Source organism: Eutrigla gurnardus (assembly GCF_963514095.1).
Source record: "Eutrigla gurnardus genome assembly, chromosome: 2".
NCBI classification, from domain to species: Eukaryota; Metazoa; Chordata; class Actinopteri; order Perciformes; family Triglidae; genus Eutrigla; species Eutrigla gurnardus.
Genome location: NC_139916.1, coordinates 19,730,890 through 19,757,205, shown reverse-complemented (window position 1 = coordinate 19,757,205; position 26,316 = coordinate 19,730,890). Strand labels below are relative to the sequence as shown.

Below are 26,316 nucleotides of genomic sequence, written 5' to 3'. Positions count from 1 at the left end.
TTTCCTTTTCATTTGACAGTACATGTAACATGATTTCACTTACTATGAATCCAGATGATCTGAAATCTGAGGCTTTTAGACTGGTGGGTGGGGATATGAATTGGGTCTGAAAAGTCTTACTAGCATATGAAATACAGGCCTCCCAAATAAACAAGACACATGAAGTGACAGTTTATGTGCCGTATACTGCAGAGTGAAGCCAGTGAAGCCAGAGTTCAGTTTGAAGGCCCTGGACCTAGTAGCACTGTCACTCTCAGTGGTTTCAGTAATGTTACGCCTCGGGGGTTTCAGCTGATCTTCCCCTGAGCCGTGAGCGGTTGAATATGTAGGAGTGACCTTCTTCTTTGTGTTGGTTGTTGTCTATGAGCTAGACTTTCTGTCCCTCTTCTGTTTTGTTTCGTGGCGTTCATGCACCAGAACATCGCATGTCATGTTTCTACCATCTTATTCTGCAGCTCTCAACTTTACTCCAGGACATTTTTTGGGGGTATTTCAGACATCAATTATTCATATTTGATCCAACTGTGCCATGGGAGAATGACTTTCCCTTTGACAGAAGCAAGCCCTGTTTGCTGCCTCTTTGCATTAGTCGGTGTCCCTTTGAACAATGCGAGGACGAGTTGAATGTTAATTTATGGAAAATGCAGCTTGTTTCTCGTTCGCGGCTGGTGTGTTGCATCGCCTACAGACACAGAGGGCTCCTCTCCCAACATCCACCTCACAACAATGACAATGTTATGAATCGACGGAGGGAGTGAGAGACCCGTAATGAAATTCAGATGGGAAATTGCACCTGTCTCACTCTGAGTTATTGCTTGGTGGTTAATGTCTACATGGCAGAAGGGGCCAGATCATCAGTGTGTCATTGAATGGGTCATAACAAGATGGCAGAGTTTCTTTATTATGTATGAGGTCTGATGGGGGAAGAAAAAAAAGAAATCATTTGGTTTCAGCAGTAGTTTAACAACAAAGTAGAAATGCTGCCAGTACATTCGCTGTTACGTGAAATAGTGGGTTTCCTTTAATGGACCGGCTGCAGGTGTAAAAGCACTTCATAGCATAGAACTTAATTCCTCTGTTGCCGCGTAACGAACCACGCCGCTAAAATCTCAACCCACGGCCACGAATGAATCCTTGACAACCCTCGAGGCCGGCTGCCAAAGCCGAGGTCTCTGAAGGATCTCGGGAGACTGTGTTCACTTCATTCAAGCTGTTCAGCTGGCAGATCCGGCATTAGCATGTCAATAGAGAGGGTTCATACGCTGAACAGAGAGAGGCCGACCGAGGAGCTTGAACTCTGTTTTGTAGCCCACCGCTGTGTGGTTGCTGGACAGCAGCTCGCCCTCCTCCCGCTTGCCAGTTTAATAGGCAGCTTGTGAAGTTTTTGCTCTCAGGCCTCAACCATCAGCAGCTGTTTGACTGAAATATGGCTTCAGTATAAACTAATACTTCCACATTAGTAGGGCAGAGTGCTGTAAAATTCACTAATTGCAAGTCAACCAGCTGGCTGAACGGAGAAAGAGAGGGTGATAGTGGACGGAGGGGGAGAGAGGTGCACACAGGACAAAGCTTTCAAGCAAAAACCTGAACATTGAAATGGCTGAAGTCAAAGTCAAGCCTCCATTGTCTTCTCCACAGCTTCTTTTTTTTTTTTTATCAAATTAGTCTTCTGTTTACATATTTTTGCTGTACTGCACTTCCTGAGTCATTGTGCTTGGAGTGCAGTGCAATTTGTACACGTCATCGTCTAACTCAGACAGCCGTCAATACCTGCACTGACACCAATACACTCATAAAGACAGACAAAGAGATAGGCAGATTTAATTTGATGGAAATTACACAAGAACTCATTTGCTTATTGTTTTTTTCTCCTGGCTACAAACCGTTGCTGTGATCAGGGAAATTAATTCAACCCACTGCTCTTGGAAATTGTTCAATATCCTCCAGATGTCCACATTAATGTCCACCCATGCCAACGACACACGGACGCGTCCCCTCGAGGTGATAGTGAAAAGGAAGTGGGGGTTTAGCACCTCTGGGTTCAGGTTTCTTTTTGTTGCTGGTCTCTACTGGATCCTTTCTGCCAGAGTAAATGCAAACAACAGAGCAGAGTGCAAACCTCAAGTGTCTTATGTGCCATTACAGCATATGGAACATGATCACATACCTTTTTAATGTAAAATGATTAATGATTTGCAGCTGTCGTATGTACGGCACCTAGTCTTGTTTGATATAATGATGCTTCAAATGAAAAAAGGTGAAATGAAATGAAAAGGTGAGTCACTTTGATTCAATTTTGATAAGAATTATCGGAGACACTAGGCGGGTCTTTGTGTTTGTTGTTGCTCCGGGCTACAGACGGCTCTGCTGAGGAAGATAAATCCTGAAAATGACCATTCTTCCTTTTTTCTTTTTTGTTTGTTAGCAAAGTAACAATGGTTACTGGGCCTGTGTTCTCTTTGCAATCCTAAAGGCCAGCGGCTGGTGATGTCTGCTCAGGTTTATTGCTGGCACTGATTGTGTCGGTCAGTTGATGTTGGAAATGTGTCTCAAGATCAGAGCTTGTCACCATCATGGTGGGTTTTTGGTTAGTTGCCTGTTAACATCCTGCTGGGCAACATGAAGCTGGCTATGAAGAAACGCTCACGTTGGGAGCCGGGAGAGAAATGGTCGCACCGACTCATCGGCAGCTTGTCTGGCAAACCTGCTGCTGACTGAGAGAACATTTGCTAAGACCAACAAAAAAAACCCATCTAGTAGCTATTTAGACAGAATGATCTTCAGTGGGACAACTTGTTTACTGTGTGGTCCTATAAAATTTGGGTTTCATTCAGGGTTGGTTTATTTGTGTGCTGTGGCAGCGACGAGGCAAACAGGCTCTGTTGCTGACTCGTGATATCATCATATTGATATACAGTGATATTGTTTTTTGATATTTCAGCAAATTGCACAAAAACGTCACCCACTGGTTTGTGGACTATGGTGTTGAAGCCTGCTGTTTGGCATTTTGGCCTTTGCATCTTTTTTTTTTTTTTTTTTTTGCAACAAGCTTTTAAGGCAACCAGAATGTTGTAATTATCTTCCATGAACTGAAAATAAAAAGGGCCCTAAAAGGGATGAAGTTATAAGACGAACGCATGGACAACTCAGGGGTTGCGACCTGTCAATCACAACGTAGCCGCGCCCTGAAGCAGAGTTTTATTATCCATATTACTCTATGATACCATCATTTACCAAATGACTATCATGCTGCATTGAAGAAGACGATTGATAACAATAAACTAAATCAAGTTAGAAGTAGGGTGATTTCCCTCTGTTTCCAGTCTTTATGCTAAGCTAAGTTAGCCGCTGGTAGCTTCATACTTAATGCACAGACATAAGAGTGGTATCAGTCCTCATATCTAACTCAACAACGTAAGGTCATCACTCGTTTTTCCACACATATAGAACTGTTCCTTTATCTATTCTTGCCTAATCACACATTTTATTGGAGACACTTCTGAAAGCAGAAGTTTAACATCTCTCACGGCAATATAAGAGGCAACTAGTCTACCACCTATCTTGGACTCTCCTTTTAAATCTATCAAAGAAGTACAATAAGCCATGACAGACAACAACATAAAAGTTGTGGCTGTATTACCATACCGTTTAAAAACATTCATGTCATTCACTGTATATCATCATGCCCTCTGCCATCATAGCTTTGTATAAGAGTTCTCGTCTCTGCCCTCTGTTAACACACTATGATGAACGCAGCTGCCTCTTGGTAAATTGAGAGTTTGTTCTGTCAGTGTCACAAGGATTGAAGAGATAATCAGCCTTTCATTAAATGGGTGATCTGCCAGGCGTAGATTATCCTTTAACACAGTCTCAGTTTTTTTTTCTTTTTGGGGGGTTTGTGTGCTGGCATTGATGAAGTGGACAAAGGGTCATTTAAATAGAAAACAGTTTCATTTTCTCGGTTATTTGGTGCCAGTCGGTGAATGCTTTGCCTTCTCTGTACATTCAGTGGTCTTTGCTGAAAGAACTTTATTTGACATTGTCCGGTGAAGTGTATCTGTCAACTGTACTACAAGTCCAGTAATGCTGTGCTGTTTGCTGGGGGACTGAAACCCGGTTACAGTGCTGTTACACCCGCATTTCATTTAGACCAAGAATGTCTGTCTGACAAACCAAACATTTAATGCAAGTTAATGCAAGTCTCAGAAATGAATCATTGAATGAATGGATGCATTTTTGATGAATGAATCATATTTTCTGAACCAAGCTCATGTCCAGGTGATATGAGTGCTTCGATCCAACCCTAACTTCATAGCCTGACATCACGTAAGTAAATAGTGTCTGCAAGCTCTCAGTACATTCAGATAGAAACCTTTGACATGAGTTTGAAGTGTTTTCTAGGATTACTAGATGTACCTCAAAGCATTCACTTTATTTCCCAGTAAATTAATCATTACTGGAAATTAAGGAATTTGTTTTGGCTTTATTACCAAGCAAGCATCCATAGTGAGATGGAGCAATAGTTGATACAAGAAACAAATTAATAATAAAAAAAAAAGAACTTCCTGCAGATATATTGTAACCTTAGAAACAGAGGAAACAGAGCAGTTGTGCAAAAATAACTCGGCAACGAGAGTTTGAAAAAGTGACTATTTGCAGAAGTAATTAGCTCTATAGTGCAGGCTTGGGACTTGCTAAATTAACTTTATTATGTACCCATGAAGCACAGGGCCCACTATAGACATTAGATAATTAAAGAGCACCTATTTGCAGCTCATAAATCCCTCTCACCCAACGCTGATGGTAGAAATAGGAGCATAAATGGCACAGGCTCGATATTTAACGGGAGCACAAAACTGGCATTTTGTTACATCTGCTTTAAGCTTTGAGCTGTTGAAGAATCATCTTTGGTTCAGAGGCCGCACACTTTATAAAAGCCTAATGTTGGATAAAACAAGTCATCTAAAACCTCCACTGGATTTCTAAATCTTTTAATTGAATTTGATCCGAGTTCAGAAGGAAATGGTGAACTTAGTTTGACTGCTTTGATCCGTTGGCACCTTGTCAGCGTCACTAATGTAGACCATGTCTCAGTGCATCCTCACTCAATGCTGCCACCTGTCCACATCCATCAGACTCCACCTCTCCTCCAATCAGCTGCTCCCCGGGGACTGGTGCACACCCGTGTTGCCATGGAGACACCTCTCAGCCTGGTCCTGCTGAGCTGGATCCTGAATACAGCAGTGATGGGCAGCTAGACTCTGAAAGACCGTGTTTATATGCTTCTCTGTAGCGCTGGACTCCTAACGTGCTGACGATGCAGCAACGAGGAAGTCCGGGAGGATTTTCCTCTCCTTACACTGAAGCAGTTTTATCCTTTTAAACTGTGTGGTTTAACTGTGGAGTAAATGAGCTGTTTATCATCTAGTTTATTATCACAGATTATTTCAGAGAGGAATCACATACCTAAATAGCATTTTCGTTACTGGTTACTGCAAATATTGCATAAGAAAAGTGAATTTGACTGATTTGAATCGTGACAGAAACATACAGTGGAATAAAGAGTGAGGGTCAAACCAGAGACTGACAGCTGACATCTTGCTGTAGGATGCTCCATCAGTTCACCTCTGCTCAGCCATTGATTGGTTTCAGCTCATGTGTCTTATCTTTGAGTACATGTGCTGCAGCAGCCTGGACTAATGAGTGCACAGGCGAGAGACAGACAGAGGAGGACCTGCGCTGACATCGGGAGCATGCCCTCATGAATTCAAAATTGCATTAATCATTAGGGGATTTAAAAAAAGAAGAAGAGAAGAACAGAGAAGTGAGGGATTAGTTCAGCGACTGGAACTTGTATTATAAGACTTGGGGCGAGGGACAGAGAGACTGAATTAAGGTCTGGATAAGGATGGTGTTTGTCTGTGTGTCTGCTTTTCATGTGAATTTGGCGCTGCAGTGTAGAGCCCAGATACTGCAGAGCTGAGTTGGGGATTAGGTTGAAATTTGGCTCAGAGTGGCTTTTGTCTGGTGTGTGTGTGTGTGTGTGTGTGTCCATACACAGTATGTGTGTCTTGGTGATGTGAATCCCTAAGGATGTTGTTTTCAAAGTGTTTAATGCCTTCCGAGGCTGTTTATGATTTAAAATGTATCCACATTACACAGAGACATGCAATGCTTTCCTCCACACTCACTGCACCAGTATATCCAAAAAAACACAAAGTGGAATCTGGGCTTCTCATTGATTCATTGAAACATTTAGATGTCTGTAATTATCTGTAGAGAAGACACGTGTACCGTCATATGCAGGATGATATTTGAGCCTTATTGCCTTGCAGTGAAATGATCCATCTCCCCTGCCCCTCCTGGCAGCCTGCTGCTGCCATGTGCAGCCTGCCTCTCCCTGCTGCCCTCGGGTTGCTCTGCACAAAATCCCTCTCATTCATTGCAGTCCGGTGCCATCTCAAATTCATTGCGTCAAGACATCTCGTGGCCCTCCTAAACAGCAGACTTGCAGTAAAATGCCGCACCAGTGCATCACCGCCGGTGTCCTGAGTTGACCTCAGGAGGAAGCACATTTGTGATTTCAGATAATAAGCGACTTCTCGTTGTCAGCCCCTAAAATGTGTCTGTGGTACATCAGAGGAGTGATACGGAAGTTGTTGACGATGTGAAAAAAAGGAAGCCTGACAGATATTATGAGTTCTGTTGAACAGAGGAACTTCATCTACAATGTTTTGACCAACAAGCACTTACTTGTAGATTATAAACTGTTTGTAGTTTTGAGAACAGAGGCTGTATTGAGCTTGAGCGACGACTTTTGTCCATAGAAACGTCTCAACCACACCTGCTGCATAATCCATTTCTCTCATGTCCTTCTGTATCTTCTAAACCAGAGGTCTTCAACATTTTTCCCTTGGCTGATAGTGACACGGTGGTGGTGGGGACCCCCTCTTGTGTTGCTTATTAAACCGGCCAATAATGAAGTGTAGTGCGGCCTAGTGCTATCATGCAAAAAGTACTTTGTCATTATGTATGTATAATTTAAGCCATTAAAATAATATTTTTTGACAGATTTATATGCATATTTATTAGGGGTGTGAATCTTTGGCTACGATTCGATTAACGATACAGTAGTTGGCGATTTGATTCAAGGACAAATTTTTTTTGGAACGATTCAATTCGATTCTGTAAACCATGATTCGATTCAGTAACTTGTAACCAAAATTCTATATCCATAAACATGCAATAATGCGAGTGAAACTATCTGTATTCTTCTGAAAGGGGAAAAAATAAACAGACCACATAATTACTTATTTAACATATTTATTCTATAAAAAAATGTAGTCCTGCATAATATTTTATGCCGAATACAAAAATGGAATGCTCAGTTATTTTTTTAACATTTTCAGTAGACTACATGCTGGCAGGGTAGTGTGTCTTAATTGTATTAAAACATTAATCATAAGTAAGAATCACAGTTCATACGATTAAACGCATTTATATTGATTATTGGTGAAGCCAAAACGATTCATTCTATTGATTTATTTTAGCAGATCGATGTAGTTGAATCAATAGGACTGACAATCGATTCATTGATGCATTGAATGAAGTGCAGTGCAGAACAGGGTGTTTAGCTCAGGAGGTAGAGCGGGTTGGCTGGCAACCGCAAGGTTGCCGGTTCGATCCCCGGCTCCTCCTAGCTGAGTGCCTGGTGTCCCTGAGCAAGAGGCCTTAATTGCTCCTGACGAGCTGGCTGTCGCCCTGCGTGGTTGACTCCACTGTCGGTGTGTGAATGTCAGTCATTACTGTAAAGCGCTTTGGATAATATCGCTATATAAATGAGGACCATTTAACTGAGATTTGGTGGATTTGGTGGATTTTATGCTCTGAGAACCAAAGGTCTTGTGAGGGGAGTCTTCACTTGACAGTTCAGTACATTTGACCTTAGCTAAATCAACATCACCATATCGGGCCATAAAACAGCAGCCAATACAGGGTTTTGTCTGTGAGGGGTCAAAGTTCAGGAATCTCCAACATCCTACCATTGTTTTCAGAGGGTTTCCTGTGCTGTGAGGAGACAAGTGTCCACTGTGCTTTCAATTCCTCTCCTTAAACGGTGTTGGGGAGATGGAATTGTGGAGCAGGTGTGTGTATATATATATATATATATATATATATATATATATATATATATATATATATATATATATATATATATACATATATATATATATATATACATATATACACACACACTTAATGATTTGTTATGAACAGACTGCATATTTTTCACTGCATGTAGCTGGTATTGAAAGGGCAAAAAAGGCAGAGAGAAATTGAATTGTATTGTACTGTCACAAGGTCCAATTATAGGCTGTTAAATCTTTAAAGGATAAAATTGTCCTTCAGGCAAATCATATTGGCCTCCATGTGCGTGAGCCCACAAGACTGTGACCATATTTCAGCTGCGTCAGTCTCATCCCCCATCAGCCTTTTTGTCTGAAGATAACCCCCCAGCTCCCTTCTCCCGAAAAAAGAGAGAGAAAAAATAAGCAGATGGCTTCATCTCTAAATAGAAAGACACACAGGCCTGCCACGGATAATAGCTGCATGCTTAATCAAACAACAACATTAAAGGTTTAACTTGCTTACTTTGAATTAGAAGAACTGTCTTTTTGGTAGCTTGTCCTTGCTTGCCCATCCCTAAATTCAGTAATGGTGTAAGTGAAAATCCTTTAAAATTAATGGTCATTCACTTCAAATGAGCCCATGCTTCAATACGTTGACTACTTTGCTATTGAAGGATGAGCATGCTAATAATTCAGTTGTTAAACCTGCTGCTAAAAGTCCCTTTTTCATTCCATAAACTCTGTGATGCTTGCAGATTGGAAATAGTGAGGGTTTGTGTCAAACTACTCACTGATCCTTTAAATGTAACAAATCAGAGCAGAGACAAGTATGGATTTCATTGGTCAAGGAGTGTAATAATAGCACACAGGATATATGTTGGTGGTGTTAAGAAAGATAAACAATCATCTTTAATTTTGCTTCAGGTCTACATTCCCATTTCTCCCCACACAGATTGAAAAGAACCACAGAGGGCTTCCTCACTTTGTATAAAACGCAGCCAGTGAAGCCGTTCAAAGGCCTGGGAATACTTAGGGAATTATTCTCCAATTGCTCATGCTTTCTGAGCGGGAAAGGCACACTACTACTGGTGTGCGTGACCTATTTTCCCCAAACTCATCTGTCAAATGCAGATCTGCAGCTGTTGGTTCAGAGTTCTCTTTTTGTGATCGTTTTCACTCTTGTGTGTCGCTCTTCCTGTCACTTTCCTGGGGCATTTCTCTCGGCTTTGCCTGCTTTGGCACTGTTTTTCCTCATAAAAAAAAAAAAAGAATAGAACTTTGCAAACATGAAACATAACTGCATGTTTGGGAAAGCAAGACATTTCTGTCAGGACTGCAACAGTGAAGTGGTTTCTCATCCTGAGCTCTGGTTCAGGGATCCCACTAAAAACGGAGCTTTAAGCCCTCGGAGCTGGGAGGGAGAGGGAGGCCCCTGGTTAAAGGGGAGGGCAGGGACAATGGTTAACCACGGAGCGAAGCACACCGCTCGAGGCTGAACCCAAGCGGCAAGACATCACAGGGAAAGAAAAGTCTCACCCCCACAACATCACTGTCTCAGTTCAAATGGCAAGCTTCCCTGGCAGCGAGAGCCTGCATATATCCACGAGGAGGGCTCTGCTGACCAAATTACACCCTCAACAGCATGGAAACATAGTCTGTGTCACTGCAGCGGTTTCACCGTTCAGTCAGTTTATCCTTACTCCTTATTTTGAGGCTTTTTTTTTTTACTTGCAATGACGTTACGGCATGCAGCGACTTACATTTAGGAAGTTAATTTTTTTCCATCGGTGCTTTCAAGTGCATTTCCCCACCGCCCGGACCGAAATAAAAAAAAGTCCTTTTTGCATTCCTGCTGTAACTTTAAATGAAAGAATTCAACATTTTATAAAGAAAACTAAGGTACACACACTTTTTCTCATCACACTGTTTGTTTGAAGACTTCCTTATGATCACAAATGTTCATAAAAACACTGAAAACTTACTAGACATGTGATGAAACCACTGCCGGATGTGCTGTAATCTTGAATTCTAATGTAATTCTGCTGCTAGACTTCACTCTGGAAGTTTGGATGTGACAACGTAATGTATTCAACATGAGATGATCAAACGGCATTTTAGTTGTTTTTTTTATTTTATGAAAGACGCTTTAGTTCAGGAGCTTCTCGAGAAGTGACACCATTGATCCTGTTGCGGTAGCTTCTTCCATCAGGTTGGGTGTCTCTTCTGCAAAATAGGCCTTCCTCTCTCTTCCTGCTGCTGATGACAGCACTACAAAGAGGAATCAGGTTTCTCTCGTGGGTTCCCACTGGCATGACGGATCTGTAGTCTGCCAGGCAGCATCAGGTTCCTCTTAAGGAGAAATGCTACTCTTCTACTCGCTCCAAGTGGGAGAGGGAATTTGCTTCCCAATTAAATCGGTTTGATCTCCCAGTACAGTGTTTCCCCTAGAATTTTTTTCAGGCCCGGTGGTACCCACCGAAAAAACCCTAAACAGACGAGACGCGTGGGATGGTGTATTGGTGCAGTTGGATTAAGTCAGGTGGCACAGCAAGCAGTCTGCAATTCTGCAATTATTATATTTGCATTCAACATTTTTGTTCAACCAGAGTGTATTCAAGATTACAAGGAGAGAGTGACTTATTAAGGTGCTGGTTGATGGAAATGATCAGGGTCCAGAAAAATATGTCTGGAAAATGATGAGCATCACATTAATAGCTACAGATACTGTAAAACACTACAACGACATATGAGTGCATATATTGTCTTATTTTATCAAGTAAAATATAAGTTATAGGTTTACTCAACAGCAGTTAACTCAAAGTTCCACATCTTATCAAAAACAATCCTCCCCCCCGGGGAGGGGGGGCAAACGGGCTTTGGCCGGTTGTACATACGTCATCACGTCCTAATACTACACACACATGGCGTGATGTTGTTTTTAAGGAGCGCCGTCTCTGCTTATATTTCTCGACAACACTCGACCTGCATCAGCGCATGTGCGCACGAGCGGATCTGTGCGAGCAGACAGCGCGAGCGCAGCGGGTTTTGGACGGAGACACACAGCGGCATTTTTATTATGTAAAAATAAATAATAATGTAATGTAATAAAATAAATATTATGGACCCTATGGACCGGTTCCGCTCACACCGCGAGTCTGGAGAGTGCAACAGCTTATCAAAATACAGTGTCAACGTTCTGTGTTTTCAAAGTAGAAAGCGACAAGTACACGGAAGAAGAACGTAGCGGGAGCGCGCGTCTTGCGGAGCAAGTCTGCTGTGCTGCGCGGAGGCGCTCCTAATGTAAATGATTATTGATTTATGAATGAATTGATAGGTGGCTTATTTTTGGTATATTGATTTTTTTTTTGGCCTGGCGGCAGGTCTCCTTGGCCTGGCGGGCCGCCAGGCCTGTACAATGGTAGGGGAAACACTGCAGTATGTCCACAGTGTAGACTCCTATGAGAGGTCACACACATGAGTCACCTTACAGCTTGGAATGAAGCCTCACTGGTCATTCCCACTCTCCTCTTTAGACGCTTTATGTTGCTGCTGGCCTGAAGGAGAGCAACGAAGAGGCTTAGAATAACTGCATGATCATTAATACACAAACATTGTGATGTACTGAAAGATTACAGGTGATTGTGTCTGTGTCTGTGTGTGTGTGTGTGTGTGTGTGTGTGTGTGTGTGTGTGTGTGTGTCTTATAGTTTTAATTCTGATTAAGTATTTTAAAGGCGCTACAAACAATACATTGTTTCAATTAATTATTGCTGTGTCAGTGAGACTCAACATAATTTCTCTGAAGATTGAAGATGCTAAGTCACCACGCCATTTTTTTGGGGAAAAGTGCAGGAACAGCTTTGGAGTGTCATGATTGTTTCCGGAGAATTACCTTTAAATGTCTATTACAAGTAGTAGCCAATGACTCAATGTAAACATATCATTGTCATCTTTTGTCAATCAACATCAAACATCAACATTAAAACCTGCACACTCTCATTAAGTGTCGATGTGGGAGACACCTGATAGAGAGCAACTTATAATGACACGCTTCATTGCAATGCTTGGCGTCATCACGTCAGGTTGTTGCTGTTGTGACAGCAGTATAACCAGTTGACTCATCACCTTCTTGTTTTCTGTTTTGATGGATAGAGATCCGTAACCAGCTGGTGGAGCAGTTCAAATGCTTGGAGCAACAGTCCGATTCTCGTATCCAGCTGCTGCAGGACCTGCAGGAGTTCTTCCGTCGCAAAGCGGAGATCCAACTGGAGTACTCGCGCAGCTTAGACAAACTGGCCGAGAGGTTCTCCTCCAAGATCCGCAGCTCCAGGGAACACCAGCAGTTCAAGTGAGTTCCCCCTCTCTCTATCGCTGCTGCAGGTGCGGCCTGTACAGTGTTTGTGTAAAGGACATTGTTTTTTGTGACATTTCTTTATTTTTGCTTTCCAAATGAATGCTAGTCTAATGAAAAGTTAGAAATACTGATCGGATATCCAGATCTATACTAATACTATTTACTATTTGATTTATGTTCAATTCTAGCACATTTTTAGGAGAAAAATATTGATGAAGTTGTCTTTAAACCTGTACAAAGTGCAGGTTATTCAACCCTGAGTAGTGCCCTAGTGGAGGGTTTCTCACAGAACCCAGGGCAAAATAAAATGCACTCATAAAAGGACTCACCGTTGCTCGTTAAGCTTTTTGCTATGAGCACACTAATAATTGAAGAAGACTCAGCAGCCTATTAGCATTTTTATTTCATCTGAATTTCAACTACTGGATAGTAGAAGACGTTGTTTAGAGGGATTTAAATGAGTAAATCCAACCGAGGCAATAAAAGAAATGGGGGACAATAATTGGATTTTGAAAAATTAGGGGGACACGCGTCCTTTATCCTCAGCGGAAATTACGCCCTCGTTTGTGTGTTGTCGTTTGAAAGCAGCAGCATTTTCATATTTTCTTTCCTTGATGTTGTTTACTTGAACTGATTTTTTGGTTTGGTTTAAATGTGTTTTTGTCGAGCTGCAGTATTCCCTTACATCTTGTACCAGACCACAAATTTGTGTACGCAGACTGACTTTGACCCCCTTTTTAAAAAACTCTTCACTATTTATAGCTCGACTGTAAGACCCAGCCCTGCTGCTAATCACAGTGCCTTGTTTGATTACAGTGCAGGACTGTACAACAAAACACTCCAATTTGATGATGTACTGTAAGGGAATATCTATTCTTACAGTCAAGATCTCTATTGCGTCTCCAAAAGTCAGCTGGTTGTGGAACGATGATGAGGGTGCAGTTCATTAAAGGCGTTAAAGACCGTTGAGGGCTGGACATAACACATCCAGTGCACTCAGTGCTGTAATCTAACGCGTTGAGTGAAGCTTTATGCTGCATTATGTTGTAAATTACACCCATTATCTATAAATAAAGCATCAGATAGAAACCTGCGGAGGTGGTTATTAAATTAAAAAGCATCTAATTTATCCAAGATAGTAACATATTAGTGAAAATAGTCAGGTATCATACAGTCTTATCGGTACTGTACTTTTTTGCTTGACTGTTGGCTAGCTAGATGGACCGTTGCATTTCATGAGCTTGCAGCAAAAGTCACATCACAGTATTACTGCAGTGTATGACCAACAAGGATTTTAAAGTACTCACAGTATCAACTGTATATTGTGCTATACTGTATTATGTAATATCATTTTCTAGAATTGTAACTACACTTGTGTAAACACTATTAGAGAATAAATCATTATTTACTGCATTTAAATGTTTTATATGTACTATTTTATTGAAAGACAGTCTGAGGCTGATGAAGATAAATGTAAAGCCAGTGATCAAAAAAGCGTAAATGGATCTTGGATGAAACGGGGAATATGGAAGGCATTGAATGTCATCAGATCAAAATCAGCTCACCCGTGGCGTTGACCCATTTAGATTTGTAGCTCTGGAAACACTGACATGTACGCTAGAGAAAAAAAAGCGGCATTGTCTGCACAGAAACCACCACTAACACATTGGTACATGACTCATGTAGAGCATGAAATTAATCTCAGCCGTTCCCAAAATCAAGCACCTCGGGCAGGCAGGCAAGTTTAGTTCAGTTTGGAAACAGGACACTAACCCACTAACTGGGATCTGGCAGCAGATCTCCGGCATAAATCTAGTCCAACATACATGTAGACTAACCCCAGGTCTGATCCTTGCAAATGGAAACAACAGGACTGCATTCCTAATATGTTCATATTTGAAATCTTGAAACAGCTCATAGTAGTGTAGCTAATATAAAGACATCTTTCCAATGTTATTATTAGTCTGTGTCAATTTGGGGGATAATGCAAAAACTACTACTGCATGCATATCTATTTTTGAATATATATAATCTGGGTGCAGTTATGAAGATTGAGTGTCATTTCATGCATACATGCCAACTGAGTCGCAGTTATTTTTACAAACCTGGATGGAAGTTTGGAGACATTCCAACGTTGATTTGCAAACAAAAAATAAGTTGACATTGAAAGTTATTGTTCGTGGATACGTACAAATACTATAGGAGAGCTGTGTGTGTGTGTGTGTGTGTGTGTGATTTGACTGGATAATTCAGTCCAGATGTGTTGGGGGAGGTGTGCTCACTATGGCGTCTGAGACTTGGCAGATAGTCGACAGAACTGTGCTGCTGCTGCAGCTTAACCTTTGGACGGTACAGTTGATCTTATCCACACAGCGAGGGACGGGTGTTAGAAAAACACCTAAACCACCGACACATGTTCTAATAATGTTACACTTTACACTGCCGACATCATGGCACACACACACACACACACACACACACACACACACACACACACACACACACTCTCTTTTATGTATTAGAATGAAAGCTAAAGATGATTGCACCCTGTGCCATAGGATTGTCAGAAAAATCGATACTCGATAAATGGTCGATACTAAAAATTAGCATCGGATTCGATAATAACTTGCAACATTTTTGATACCTTTGCCGTCAACAGTCCTGTCTCCGCCAGTTGATGTGTGACTCCCCAGAGCAGCGCTGCAGACAGACAGCTACAGCTCCAACTCTCACTAGCAGCTGAACGAACGAACGCTAGTTCACGTTAACAACTCTGAGCTGACTGAACACAGCTAGCTGGAAGTATTTAGCATACGAGGCTAATGAGCGGGGATGTAAACAAGCCGGTATGCTAACAATGCTAAAGTAGTGGCACTCAGTCGAGTAGCACAACAAACATGGTCTCGCTGTCCTCCCTGGGGCTCATGGAGTTCGACTTTTACCGAACTTTTCCATCCGCCCGGGGCGGACAGCGACTTTTATCAACTTTGTCCCGGACACGACCTCTTCCCTTTTACAGTCAGTGTTGTAGAACAATGCACTTTAGTAACATTTGTGTGTGTTTGTTGTGTGTCTAGCTGATGCTATACGCTACGACATAGTAACGGAACGCTACCAAAAATAAGCCAATAAAAACATAAATCACTATCTTGCTCGAGGAGTAACTACTTATACATGCTCACACATGTTTGTTTGAAATATCAACGTCATCACCTGAAAGAATACTGGTGAAGTGGTATTGGATGATGTGTTGTCATAGCTTCTTGGTACATAACGACTACCGTAGTTGCAACAAAGCGATGGGTTAGAGAGCACCATTCTATTAGGAGTAATTTCTGCACACTGTCTCTTTAAGTCTGTTCGGTTATTATTACGCTAGCGGCTAATGGCTAATAAAAACCAGTAAAGTAACGTAGCTAGGCAGCTAACGTCATCAGTCCTGCCGGTCGTACGTTAAGAGACGTTAATTAAACAGGATAACACAATAACGTTAGTCAACCAGCAACCAGACAGAAACAGATGCAGCCTTCTCTACCAACTCTGTTTGACCAGCAAAGAAAATATGATGCCAATTCACCAGAAACACAGAACATAAACAGGACTGTAGGTGAATACATATAATATAAATTATATATATATATGCACACCCTACAGTTCTGTTAGTGTGTTCCATTTTCTTTTTTGCACTACATTTTAAAATAAGTGTTATTGATGTTGTTTGAATTGTTCTAATCTTTATTTAAAAAAAATCTGCCTCTTAACTTTTTTCTTTTTTCTCCCTGGGTAATTTTCCTGGGTGTCGGTATCAGCTTTCAAATTCTAGTATCATGACAACCCTACTGTGACATGTACTCCAGGTCTGAGCAGGCGGGCAACCACAAATTCTGGTAATCAGCTGTGCCACGCCCTGTGTGCCAGTCCTCCCACTTAAGAGCTGTTATAGCGAAAGGCACCAAAACACCTAAAGGGCCTAAGCAACAAAACGTCTCATAAAACCGCTTGGTTTAAAGCCCAACCATTTATAAAAACAGGAAACAGTCTTTCTTTATTTTTTGTCTTGACACATCTGAACTATAAGAAACCCTTCAACATGCCCGTGACTGTCCTTCATCGCAGTAAATGTTGTGCTCTGTAAACTCTGTACTTCAGGAGCAGCCTAGTATCTTGTTCCCGAGTTATATCTTTTATGTTTTAGATCAAAACAGAGCAATACCATAGAGTCATCTTGACCGGGACAGACTTCCATATGTGCTGGATTACAGCCTATAGTCTGTTGGCTGAACCCTCTGGGTGCAGACTCATTAGCAAGCTGAATGCCACAGTGATTTACAGCTACTGCAGCTACAGCTGCACCGCAGCAACCCGACCAAGGATAATTTTTGCTCTTCCACTTTATCTCATTTGCCACAGTGAAAAGACACACTGAAGGGTTGCCAGATAGTGCACCACTTCCTCTGGTTCACAGTTCCCGAGAGACTACAGCTAACTTGGTTATAATTATGGAATGGACTTTTCAGGGTATATCATGGATGGGATTTATAAGGTAGCCCATCAAATTAGAGTAGATTGGTATCGTCTGTCTGTCATACAGGCCTATTCAGAAGTAACATAGCACCATTTAAAAAAAACGGCAACTCATGCAATATTGATAAGGAGAATAACCTGTCTGGTAGAGATAAGACGGGGCTTGTAGTGATGTCCAAATTGGTGCACGTGTTTGTGTGTTAATCTCTTTTTGTGTGCATCCACGTGATTGGATGGGATGTACTGGGGGAGAAAATTGCTTGGTATCTATACAGTGCCAGATCGTATGTGAGTTATTTTAGTTTTGAGTCTGCTTTCGCTCATTTCCAAGTGATGCTGCTTTTGTCGACAAGATGTTTAAAACAATTTAAAGACACATTAAAAAATGCTTTGGTTATGTTGATACTGCTGCACAATATCATTCAATGTGCACTGGCAACAAACTACAGCTCTAGATTTAGTCCCATTTGGTGTAATATGGAGTTAAACCATGGCTGCTCTTAGGGGTTCTGAGGGTAGAAAGTTTAAACTTTATGTCTTTAAGCTTGGATTGTTTCTTTTCCTGTTCTTTCAGTTTGTTCCAGCTGGCAGAGGTCAGCATGTGCACCATCAGTCAATTAGCTGGTTGTTGCAGTTTTTTTCAGATCTTGTACAACCCTTCATTGACACTGTGCTGCTCTGCTCCGGCCCCTGTGTTTGTGCAGTTGGCAGTGTATCTGCTCACAAAAAAAAAACGTTCTAAATGATGGACAGACCAACGCTGAAGCACATTGGAGCCCTGCTTCAAAGCGGGGGCAAAGCGAATTTGAAAGGCAAAGCTGGCTGCGTGTGCACACGTGCCTCTTGTCTTTTTGAAACTGTTTGGCTCCTTCCCCCTTTTTGGCTGCTTCATTGATAAGCAGCAGGCAGGCAGTGTGGAGGAGATTAAAGGCCTTCATGGAGCCCAGACCTGGTTTGATAAATACACACTTCCTCCTGGAAATCCTCGCTCAGGCTCATCATAGGCCCCGGGTGATTAGATGGTGACATCCAATGCAGCATCAACTAAAGCACATGCACTCTTCTATATAATGCTTACTCGTTCCGGGTATGCACATCATGGAGACAGCTTGCCATCAGTTTATCCTTGAAGCAAGGGATTATTGCAATATTCTTCAACCATACACTCTTTTCTTGGTTTGCAAATTCACGTTCACTGTCTCTTTCTCACACTCTTGCATGCATTTACAGATTATAAGGTTTGTATGAATCGGCCTCACGAGACAGTGAAGCAGTGCAGATCTTGTAAAAAAACAAAAACGTGGAGACCGCCAGGCAGTGCTTTGCAGGATGAAACAGATGTAATAGGATGCCAGAAAGCTGCACTCATCTCTCCTCCTCTTCCTTCTCACTTCTCTAGAGACTCTCAGAGCTCATTGTTTGCCTTCTGCATGTTAATGATATCCTGTGTTTAAATACCGAGGGTTCGGAGCCATCCAAAACCGACCCTTTTGAAGGCCTCTAGATTAATTGACCTGAAGGCTCTCGCCTGACATTTAGCCTTTTACGGAAAATCAACCAGGAGAAGTAGGTGCGTAGTAGAGTTTTGCTGCATGCTGATTCTTTGTGGTGGATAAACATCTGTATGAGAGCCATTAACAAAGTTAGTCTCTCTTTCCCATAAAACAAGATGATGTATTACTGTGTTAAAATACTCCAAGAGATGCTGCCGGTGCACAGGCCTAATTACCAACCTTCTGCTCCCAATTCCTCTGAAATGAGGACAAATGTCAAATTCACCACTTGGGTCCACACTGAATCATCTCAACTATTAAATAGGTTGCAACGAAAGTACAGACATAGTCATGGTCCCCAGAGGATGAATCCTATTGACTTTAGTGATCCACTGACCTTTTCTCTATGACCGCCATGATGTTTGGATTCAATGTCTCTAAAACAATAGGATGGATTGTCATTGAGTTTGGTACATTCATAAATAAATAAATTCATGCAATCAAATAATGTTAAGGTCTATACTTTTCCAAACATTAAGCTTCAATTATGATATTATCAGTACTGCAACAACTCATTATGATAAAGGAAAGAGTGGCTTAAGTAGCAGATTTAGCAGCAGCATTACATTGGGGACAACAAGCACTTTAAACCATCAGAGGAGGCCCAAGGATTTACCTGAGCAGTGTTGGAAAGCTAAGGAGGTTAAAAATAGGCCTTGAATGGGAGCAAAGTTGTGCTTAGGGATGTGATGAAGCATCATCTGTGATGAAGCATCAGTCCTGACCACTTTTAAGGATTAGCAGAGAGTTGAGGTGCTTGTTTCCACAACCTCGCAACCACAAACCGCAATTAAACGCAGAGCTAGTACATCATGAGGGATGGTGACTAAGACCGTATTAGAAATACACTATCCAAGAGGAGTGAAGGAGAATATGCTCTACATCAGCGTTGGTAGTAAAACCTAAATCCCACCCATTTTTTGGGGTTCATCTCATTTTGATCCAGCAAATTAATGTTCAATTTAATCATTTTATTATTACCTCTTGATTACGAGACTGAAATGTGGCGTATCTGTATGGCTGGATTATCTCGGCTCTTTCAAATTGCCATTCCGTTTCTGTAATGGCAAATTAATTGACTCGTTTTTCTGACAGAGTGCATCTCAGGACACCGTTCTCAATCGAATGTTGAAGAAGCAGGCCCAGTAATAAAGGGATTGATTACATTTATATACATGCCTTCCTGTTTTCTGCCCCTCACTGATGCCATGAGGACAATGAGCTGGTGATTGTGTCCTGTCGGCCTGATGTAAGTGTATTCAGGGGGCAGAGTGAAGTAAAGGAATAATGGAGAAAGCACTCCGGAGTAGCTAAATATCAACTTCATTAGATGTGATTAGCTTTATGGAAGCTCTCTGAAGGATGGCTCTTTGATGTTGGTGCTGCTCATCTCTTTTTTCTCTGCTTGTTTCTACTGCCCACCCTGCTCTGGCTCTCTCCCTCCTTTGCTCTCATTTGCTCCTCTCTCTCTCTCCCTCTCTCTCTCTCTCTCTCTCTCTCTCTCTCTCTCTCTCTCTCTCTCTCTCTCTCTCTCTCTCTCTGTCTCTCTCCTCGTCCTCTGGGTTGGTTGATGGATAAACACTAGGATCCAGACGATGGTATTGGTTCGGCAAAGTGGCGACAGTTTAAACTGTTAAACAGCATCAGGGCCCATGACTCTGCATCATTATGGGCATTATACATTTAGAACAAGTTGATGCCGTAGCATTGTTTTGAGTGTGGTGGTGGTGTGGTTCACCGAGAACCCATTAGCGTTAGCTGTATTAATGCTAACACACTAAACTAAGATGGTTAAGATGTTAAACATTACACTTGCTAGTAGTGTTGCTTTTGTTAACGGAAATTATGACGAAATAACGTGAGGAAAACGAGACGAGACGCAACGAAAATGCTGGTCATGTGACGATAACGATAATTAAATATATAATGCAATATTGTAGATGAATAAAAACAAGACTAAATGTGGTTTACAAAATAAAAACTATGCTAAAATGTGTCTTCATTTTCGTTGACCAAAACGAGGCGAGACGAAATGTTATAACGTTGTTTCGTCTCGTTTAGTTGCGTTATTGTTAGTAGTAGAGTTCTTCTGATTCCGATACTAGTATCTGAAATGCCTCCGATACTGCCGAAAAGGCTGGCATCGGTATCGGCGAGTACTGGAGTCCAGGCACCACGTAATTTATTAGAAATAGGAATTTATTTACTGGTTAGCTCCGTTAGCTTTGACACAGTTCTTCTTCACCGCTCTTAAAACAATTGCGCTGTGATGCCATTGGCAGCTGCTGTTTTAGAGGGGCGGGGAAGAATTGATCACCTGACACCTGTTAAAAGGAGCTAATGTTAGCGCATCATGTCGGCGGTTTGGTATCGGTACGCGTTATCGGCCGATACCCATAGCATGGCTATCGGAATCGGTATCGAGGTGAGAATGGTATCGGAACATCTCTAATTAGTAAGCTCGTTCGAGGTGAACTGCGCCTCGCCTGGAAGAGAAGCCTTGACAAGAGCCGGCGGAGCAGCAGGAGGCGGAGCCTAAAAGCTGCGCTCCAGTCGGAAAGTTTCCATCGGCCTTCAAAAATTTGACAGGAAGTCAACAGCTAGACAGCTAGCTACACATCAGCATTGTCACTGGGAGCAAGTCAGCATGCTGATGTTAGCATGCTGGTGTTAGCATTCAGCTCCAAACAGTGCTGCAGTATAGCCTTGCAGAGTTGTAAACATGGCTGTTAAACTGAACATTTGAAAGAAAATGACCTTTACAAATACATCGCCCCCTGTCCATATTCTGATATTCTAACAGTCCTGTGTTGTTGTTTTTTCAGGAAAGACCAGCACCTGCTGTCCTCAGTAAACTCTTGGTACCTGGTGCTGAATCAAACGAGGCGAGAGAGCCGCGACCATGCCACCCTCAGTGACATCTACACCAACAATGTCATCGTCCGCTTGGCCCAGATCTGCGAGGACATCCTCCGACTGTTCAAGAAGGTCAGTGAAACCGTCGCTCTTCCCTCTTTGTGGACCGCTACTTTCTTATCACCAGTACGCAACATTTCAGAGTTAAAGGAGAATACAAATGCCAAGCAATCTGCTGGATGGTACACCAAACAAATGTGTTGCCTTGAGCTCCGTCTCGATGCACGCAGATTCAGCAGAAAGGCGTATGAATGCTGTCTAGCCTGCAAAATGGCAAAAGTGAAGCTGAGAACCCCCTGGACCAGCACTGTGCAGCCCCTACGAATGTGAGCAACATCTGGCTCACTGTCAGCACATAGTGGAGATGTCTGAGGTCTTATCCAAACATCAGAACCCTGTTTTCACCTTGCAGGCCTTCCTTTAGGTGAGCTGCACACTGCTTACCAGGCTCCATTCAGGTGTGTGTGTGTGTGTGTGTGTGTGTGTGTGTGTGTGTGTGTGTGTGTGTGTGTGTGTGTGTGTGTGTGTGTGTGTGTGTGTGTGTGTGTGTGTGTGTGTGTGTGTGTGTGTGTGTGTGTGTGTGTGTGTGTGTGTGTGTGGTTGTGTGTGGTTGTGTGTGCCAGAGCTGAAAAGTGAGAAACACTTCATCCTTTCTAAGTCTTGTGCCCTCAGGTAGCTTTTTCTATATTTGAAAGTATGAATGGATGGCTCTGCTGCTGCTTGCTGGCAGGCATATTGGAAGGCAATAAGTAATGCATGAAAAACATCATAGAACTCTGCAGAAAATGGTCGACAGATGGTCGACTATTGGACGCGACAAAGTGATCAACGGGGTAAAAAATGTCATCAAGGTCTCGTTTAGCGTATAAATGACAAACAAAACTGACTTATGGTGGTGATGTATTAATTATATATTTTATGTATTACTATGTCATGTTTAACATTATGTCGTTGCACATGTTAATTACTATAACCACAATATTTGAGACTAATAGAATACCATGGTATTCTATTAGTCTCAAATATTGTGGTTATAGTAATTAAGAGTGTTAAATGTGAATGCATAGAAGGCACTGATTCTGATTCAAAAAGTCTCATTATAAATTAAATTCTGAGAGAAAATATTTCTACCTAAACTACAGCAGGTGCACCTCCTGCAAATTTTTTTGCCTTCCACAGAGGGAAGATTTTCAGAAAGCTTATAGAAACAGGCGTTTCTGTAAGGGCTGTTCCAACACGACCCGCCACATCTCTTACGGCATGTTGCATCACGCTGGTTGAATCCTCCCTGCTCTCATTGGGCCTCCGCAATGCTGCAGTCTGTCTCACTTCAGAGCCACTGATGCATACAGATGCCATTCACCAGCTGCTGGAGCCCTCTGAGGATATTCACCATTTATCACCTTCGGTCCAATGCTTGTTTGAGTAGGACTTGATGCCTGCACGCCAGATACAAAACAGCAAATCACATTAGTAACGTTATTTTGTTTGATCCCTTCTGGGTACATTTCACAATCTAGCTTAGTGGAGAATTGTTGGGGCAAGATTTTGCCTGATGAGTTTTTCTCTTTTTCATGATTAGTTATGTTTCTGACTCACCAGGTGCAAGTTTTCACAGTTAGCTGAGCAGGGTGTGGACAAACATGTCTTCTCTATGGCAACAGCATGTAAACTGCTGGGTAATATTTAGAACCATTTGAGATACTAAAGTCGCTTGCTTGTGCAAATGAGGCAGAAACAGTTACAACTCATGGCTATAAAGTAAAGTGATACTACATTTGAATTATGCAAGTTGTGTTAAGTAGCAGAGCAGATAATTCACAATGCAGCAATTAGAGACACATTTATTATGAGTTAAGAACGTTTTCCTACACTTTTTGTTGTTTTTCTTCTCTTCTCTTAACTACTAAATAATTTGCTGATACTCCTAATGGTTCATATAAATTAGTCACAGTGCTGAATGAGAATGAACGAGTCAGCTGTTAAAACTGTTAAAGGAAGGCTCTAAGAAAGGAAGAGAGTGCAAAGAGAGTTTCTAGCGTTTAACATGTCTTTGCCGTATTTAAAACACATGGCATACTGCATGCTATAGTAAGCAGCATGCGAGGCATGAGCTGTTGTTGGCTGCACACCAACAGCTCACCCATCTAACTCAATTAGCTGTGTGCATCGCCAACTGACAGGTATCATGTCAATTATTCCTTTCCCATCCATCACCTGTAAAGAGCCTTACAATCTGACTTTTTGTTTTGCCAAATGTAGTGTGTTACAGATTACTGAATTGCACTCATTACAGCAACCAGGCTCAGTGAACAAGTAAAGTTTGACACCACTGCAATACACCAGCATTTAACCTTTTTTTTTTTTTAAAGTTTGCCACCTTAATAGGGCTATGAGTGCAGTCTGACCAAAATCTGCTGGCGTGGTTTGGCTAAAAGCAGGTGGGACTGGAAATAGTGTGGATAGAGTTGTAGCTTTAACCTGCCTAAGCTAGTTTGCATGATAGCCCAATTTGTTTTAATTATACGTTTTACTTTCAGTAACCTTTAACTGTTCCCTTGCACTTACAGCATCGCTTCATCTCTGCTGCTTGTATTATTTCCTCATTTAGCCACCATGATTTGTAACATTAAAGACAAATAAGTAATTAATATTAGGGTAATACTAGTTAAAGTCCCATTGTAGTGTAGCTTAACCAGCGTCCTGTTTGTGATTGTGTTGATGAGACGGTTTTATGTATCACCCTTTCTCAAACGTCGTGAGAAGAGGTGTTTCTTCTGTTCTGTTTTTAATGTGTCAGACCTCCCCACTGAGACGGTGCTGTTGCTGCATTTTCTCCCCTTAGCGGCTTTGAATGCAGACTTTTATGCGTCTCTCCCACACAAACGGACATTATTACATTCACCGTTTATCTCTCCCTGCAGTCCAGGTGTGCACCATGTTTTCCTAAGGGCTCTCATAAGGCATGCTGTGTGGTGAGATCACTGTGAAAAAGGTACAGTGCATGTGTATTCAAAGCTGCGAGAAGAACTAATTGCGGCCTTATGAGGTGTTCACTGAATCGCAGACATTTTCTTCCAAACAAAAACATATTAAATTAGTGGCAGGCAGAAATGATGGTTTAAACAAACACCAATAGACCGTTTTTTTTTTTTTTTTGCCTTGACAGAGGATGTCACACTCGCCCCTTGACGCACTTCACACCTGTGCACATTCTCCTCTCTCTCTCTCTCTCTCTCTCTCTCTCTCACACACACACACACACACACACACACACACACACACACACACACACACACACACACACACACACACACAATGATGGATGATGATAGAGATTTTTTTCAAAGGGCACTGCAAAGGGGAGGTGCAACAATCACAGGAAATTGAATGTGGCTTTGCTCACAGTTACGTGTTGTTAACACCAAGTAGAAACGTACAGTAAAAAAGTGTATCAGTTACAATTGCACATAGTATTGAGCCTCAGTATTGAGCACTACTCGTAGATTTTTTTAATGAATTTCCTCATTCAGTCTGTTTCATGTTTGACTGGAAGGATGAACTGGTGAGATGGAGAAAGTGTAGAAATGGCAGTGCTTTCAGTTCTAGAGACTCAAACTTCAGAGAATAGCATTCAGAGCTCCAGAGTGTGACAAAAAAAAAAAAAAACAGAGAAGTGCGACTAAATATTTTCCTTGTTCGCACCGGTACATTTAGCTGGTCTGTTTATGTGTGGAGCAAAATGTTTTTTTCACACCAGCACACAGAGAAGATGAAATACCACGATCTGAGCCAATCAGAGGCAGAGTAGGGCCGGGCCTTCGTCTCTGATTGGCTCAGACCCCGGTCAATTATTTAGGCTGGTGCACCTAAATGAAAAAGTTAGGGACACCATGCGACCAATGTAAAATGTTAGTCTGGAGCCCTGCATTTGAATTCAATGCGGACCCAATAGAAGATTTCTGACAAATAAAAACAAATATGAGTGAGGAGATCTGGAGCTGTAATATTCATAACGCATCAGAAATCTAGATTGTTGGAAGAAGAAAAAGCCTATCTTTGTGTTTTATCTTTTGGTGAGCATGTAAGTGTCATTCATGTTGGACAATAGAAACCCTGGCCTGACAACGGCGTTAGACGAAAGGTCAGGGATTCACCAAAGTCAGTAGGGTTTATCCTCTGGGGTCCTGGAATATCTGTACCAAACTTGCTGGTACTTACTTTGACTCACCAAGGTCACATTGTCAGCATCAATGAGTTCCCAGGGGTCACAGCCAAAGGGTCAAACAGTATTTGTTGTCTCACCCCTGTTCTTTGTGCTCGCTGTGTTTCAGAGCAAGGACATTGGGATCCAGATGCACGAGGAGCTGGTGAAGGTGACGAATGAACTCTACACTGTAAGTAATACACAGTGTCTCCTACAGATCGATGCTCACGCCTTATCTCATCACTGAGCTCATCTAGCTCTTTTCCTCTCTCTGGCCTGTTTGTTTTCATCTTCTCTCTCTTTTTTTTATTTGTTTTTTATTACCTTGCTTTCTTCTTTGTGACTTAAGCGTTCCTTTTCTTTTGAAAGATTTGCACTGTTCTTGGTGTGTATACACCAAGTAAAGCACATCCAATTCCCACTGTCACGACCATGCTAGCCACAAGCACCAGCAACAGAGGACAGGAGTTAGTTTATTCTCTTCCTGAGGAAGTGTTATTCATGGCTTTAAGTCCACATGACCAAAGTGATGTCACCCCATCAGACAGGGACTTCACCTGTCCGTGCACAACATGTTCTAGCAATGTGGAGGCAGATGGGCTGCAGATATGGGGAACTTAGAGAAGCCCAAGAA

At 41.9% G+C, this 26,316-nt stretch overlaps 1 protein-coding gene across 2 annotated transcripts in view; it reads left to right on the top strand.

Moving 5' to 3' along the window:
* srgap3 (SLIT-ROBO Rho GTPase activating protein 3) overlaps nt 1-26,316 on the top strand; it is a 52,242-nt gene that overhangs the window by 1,141 nt on the left and 24,785 nt on the right. For both annotated transcript variants that reach the window (XM_084026475.1, XM_084026474.1), the window contains exons 2-4: nt 12,281-12,476; nt 21,385-21,547; nt 25,810-25,872. In XM_084026475.1, coding sequence (XP_083882601.1) covers nt 12,281-12,476; nt 21,385-21,547; nt 25,810-25,872 — 422 coding nt within the window. The remainder of the gene's footprint in view (nt 1-12,280; nt 12,477-21,384; nt 21,548-25,809; nt 25,873-26,316) is intronic.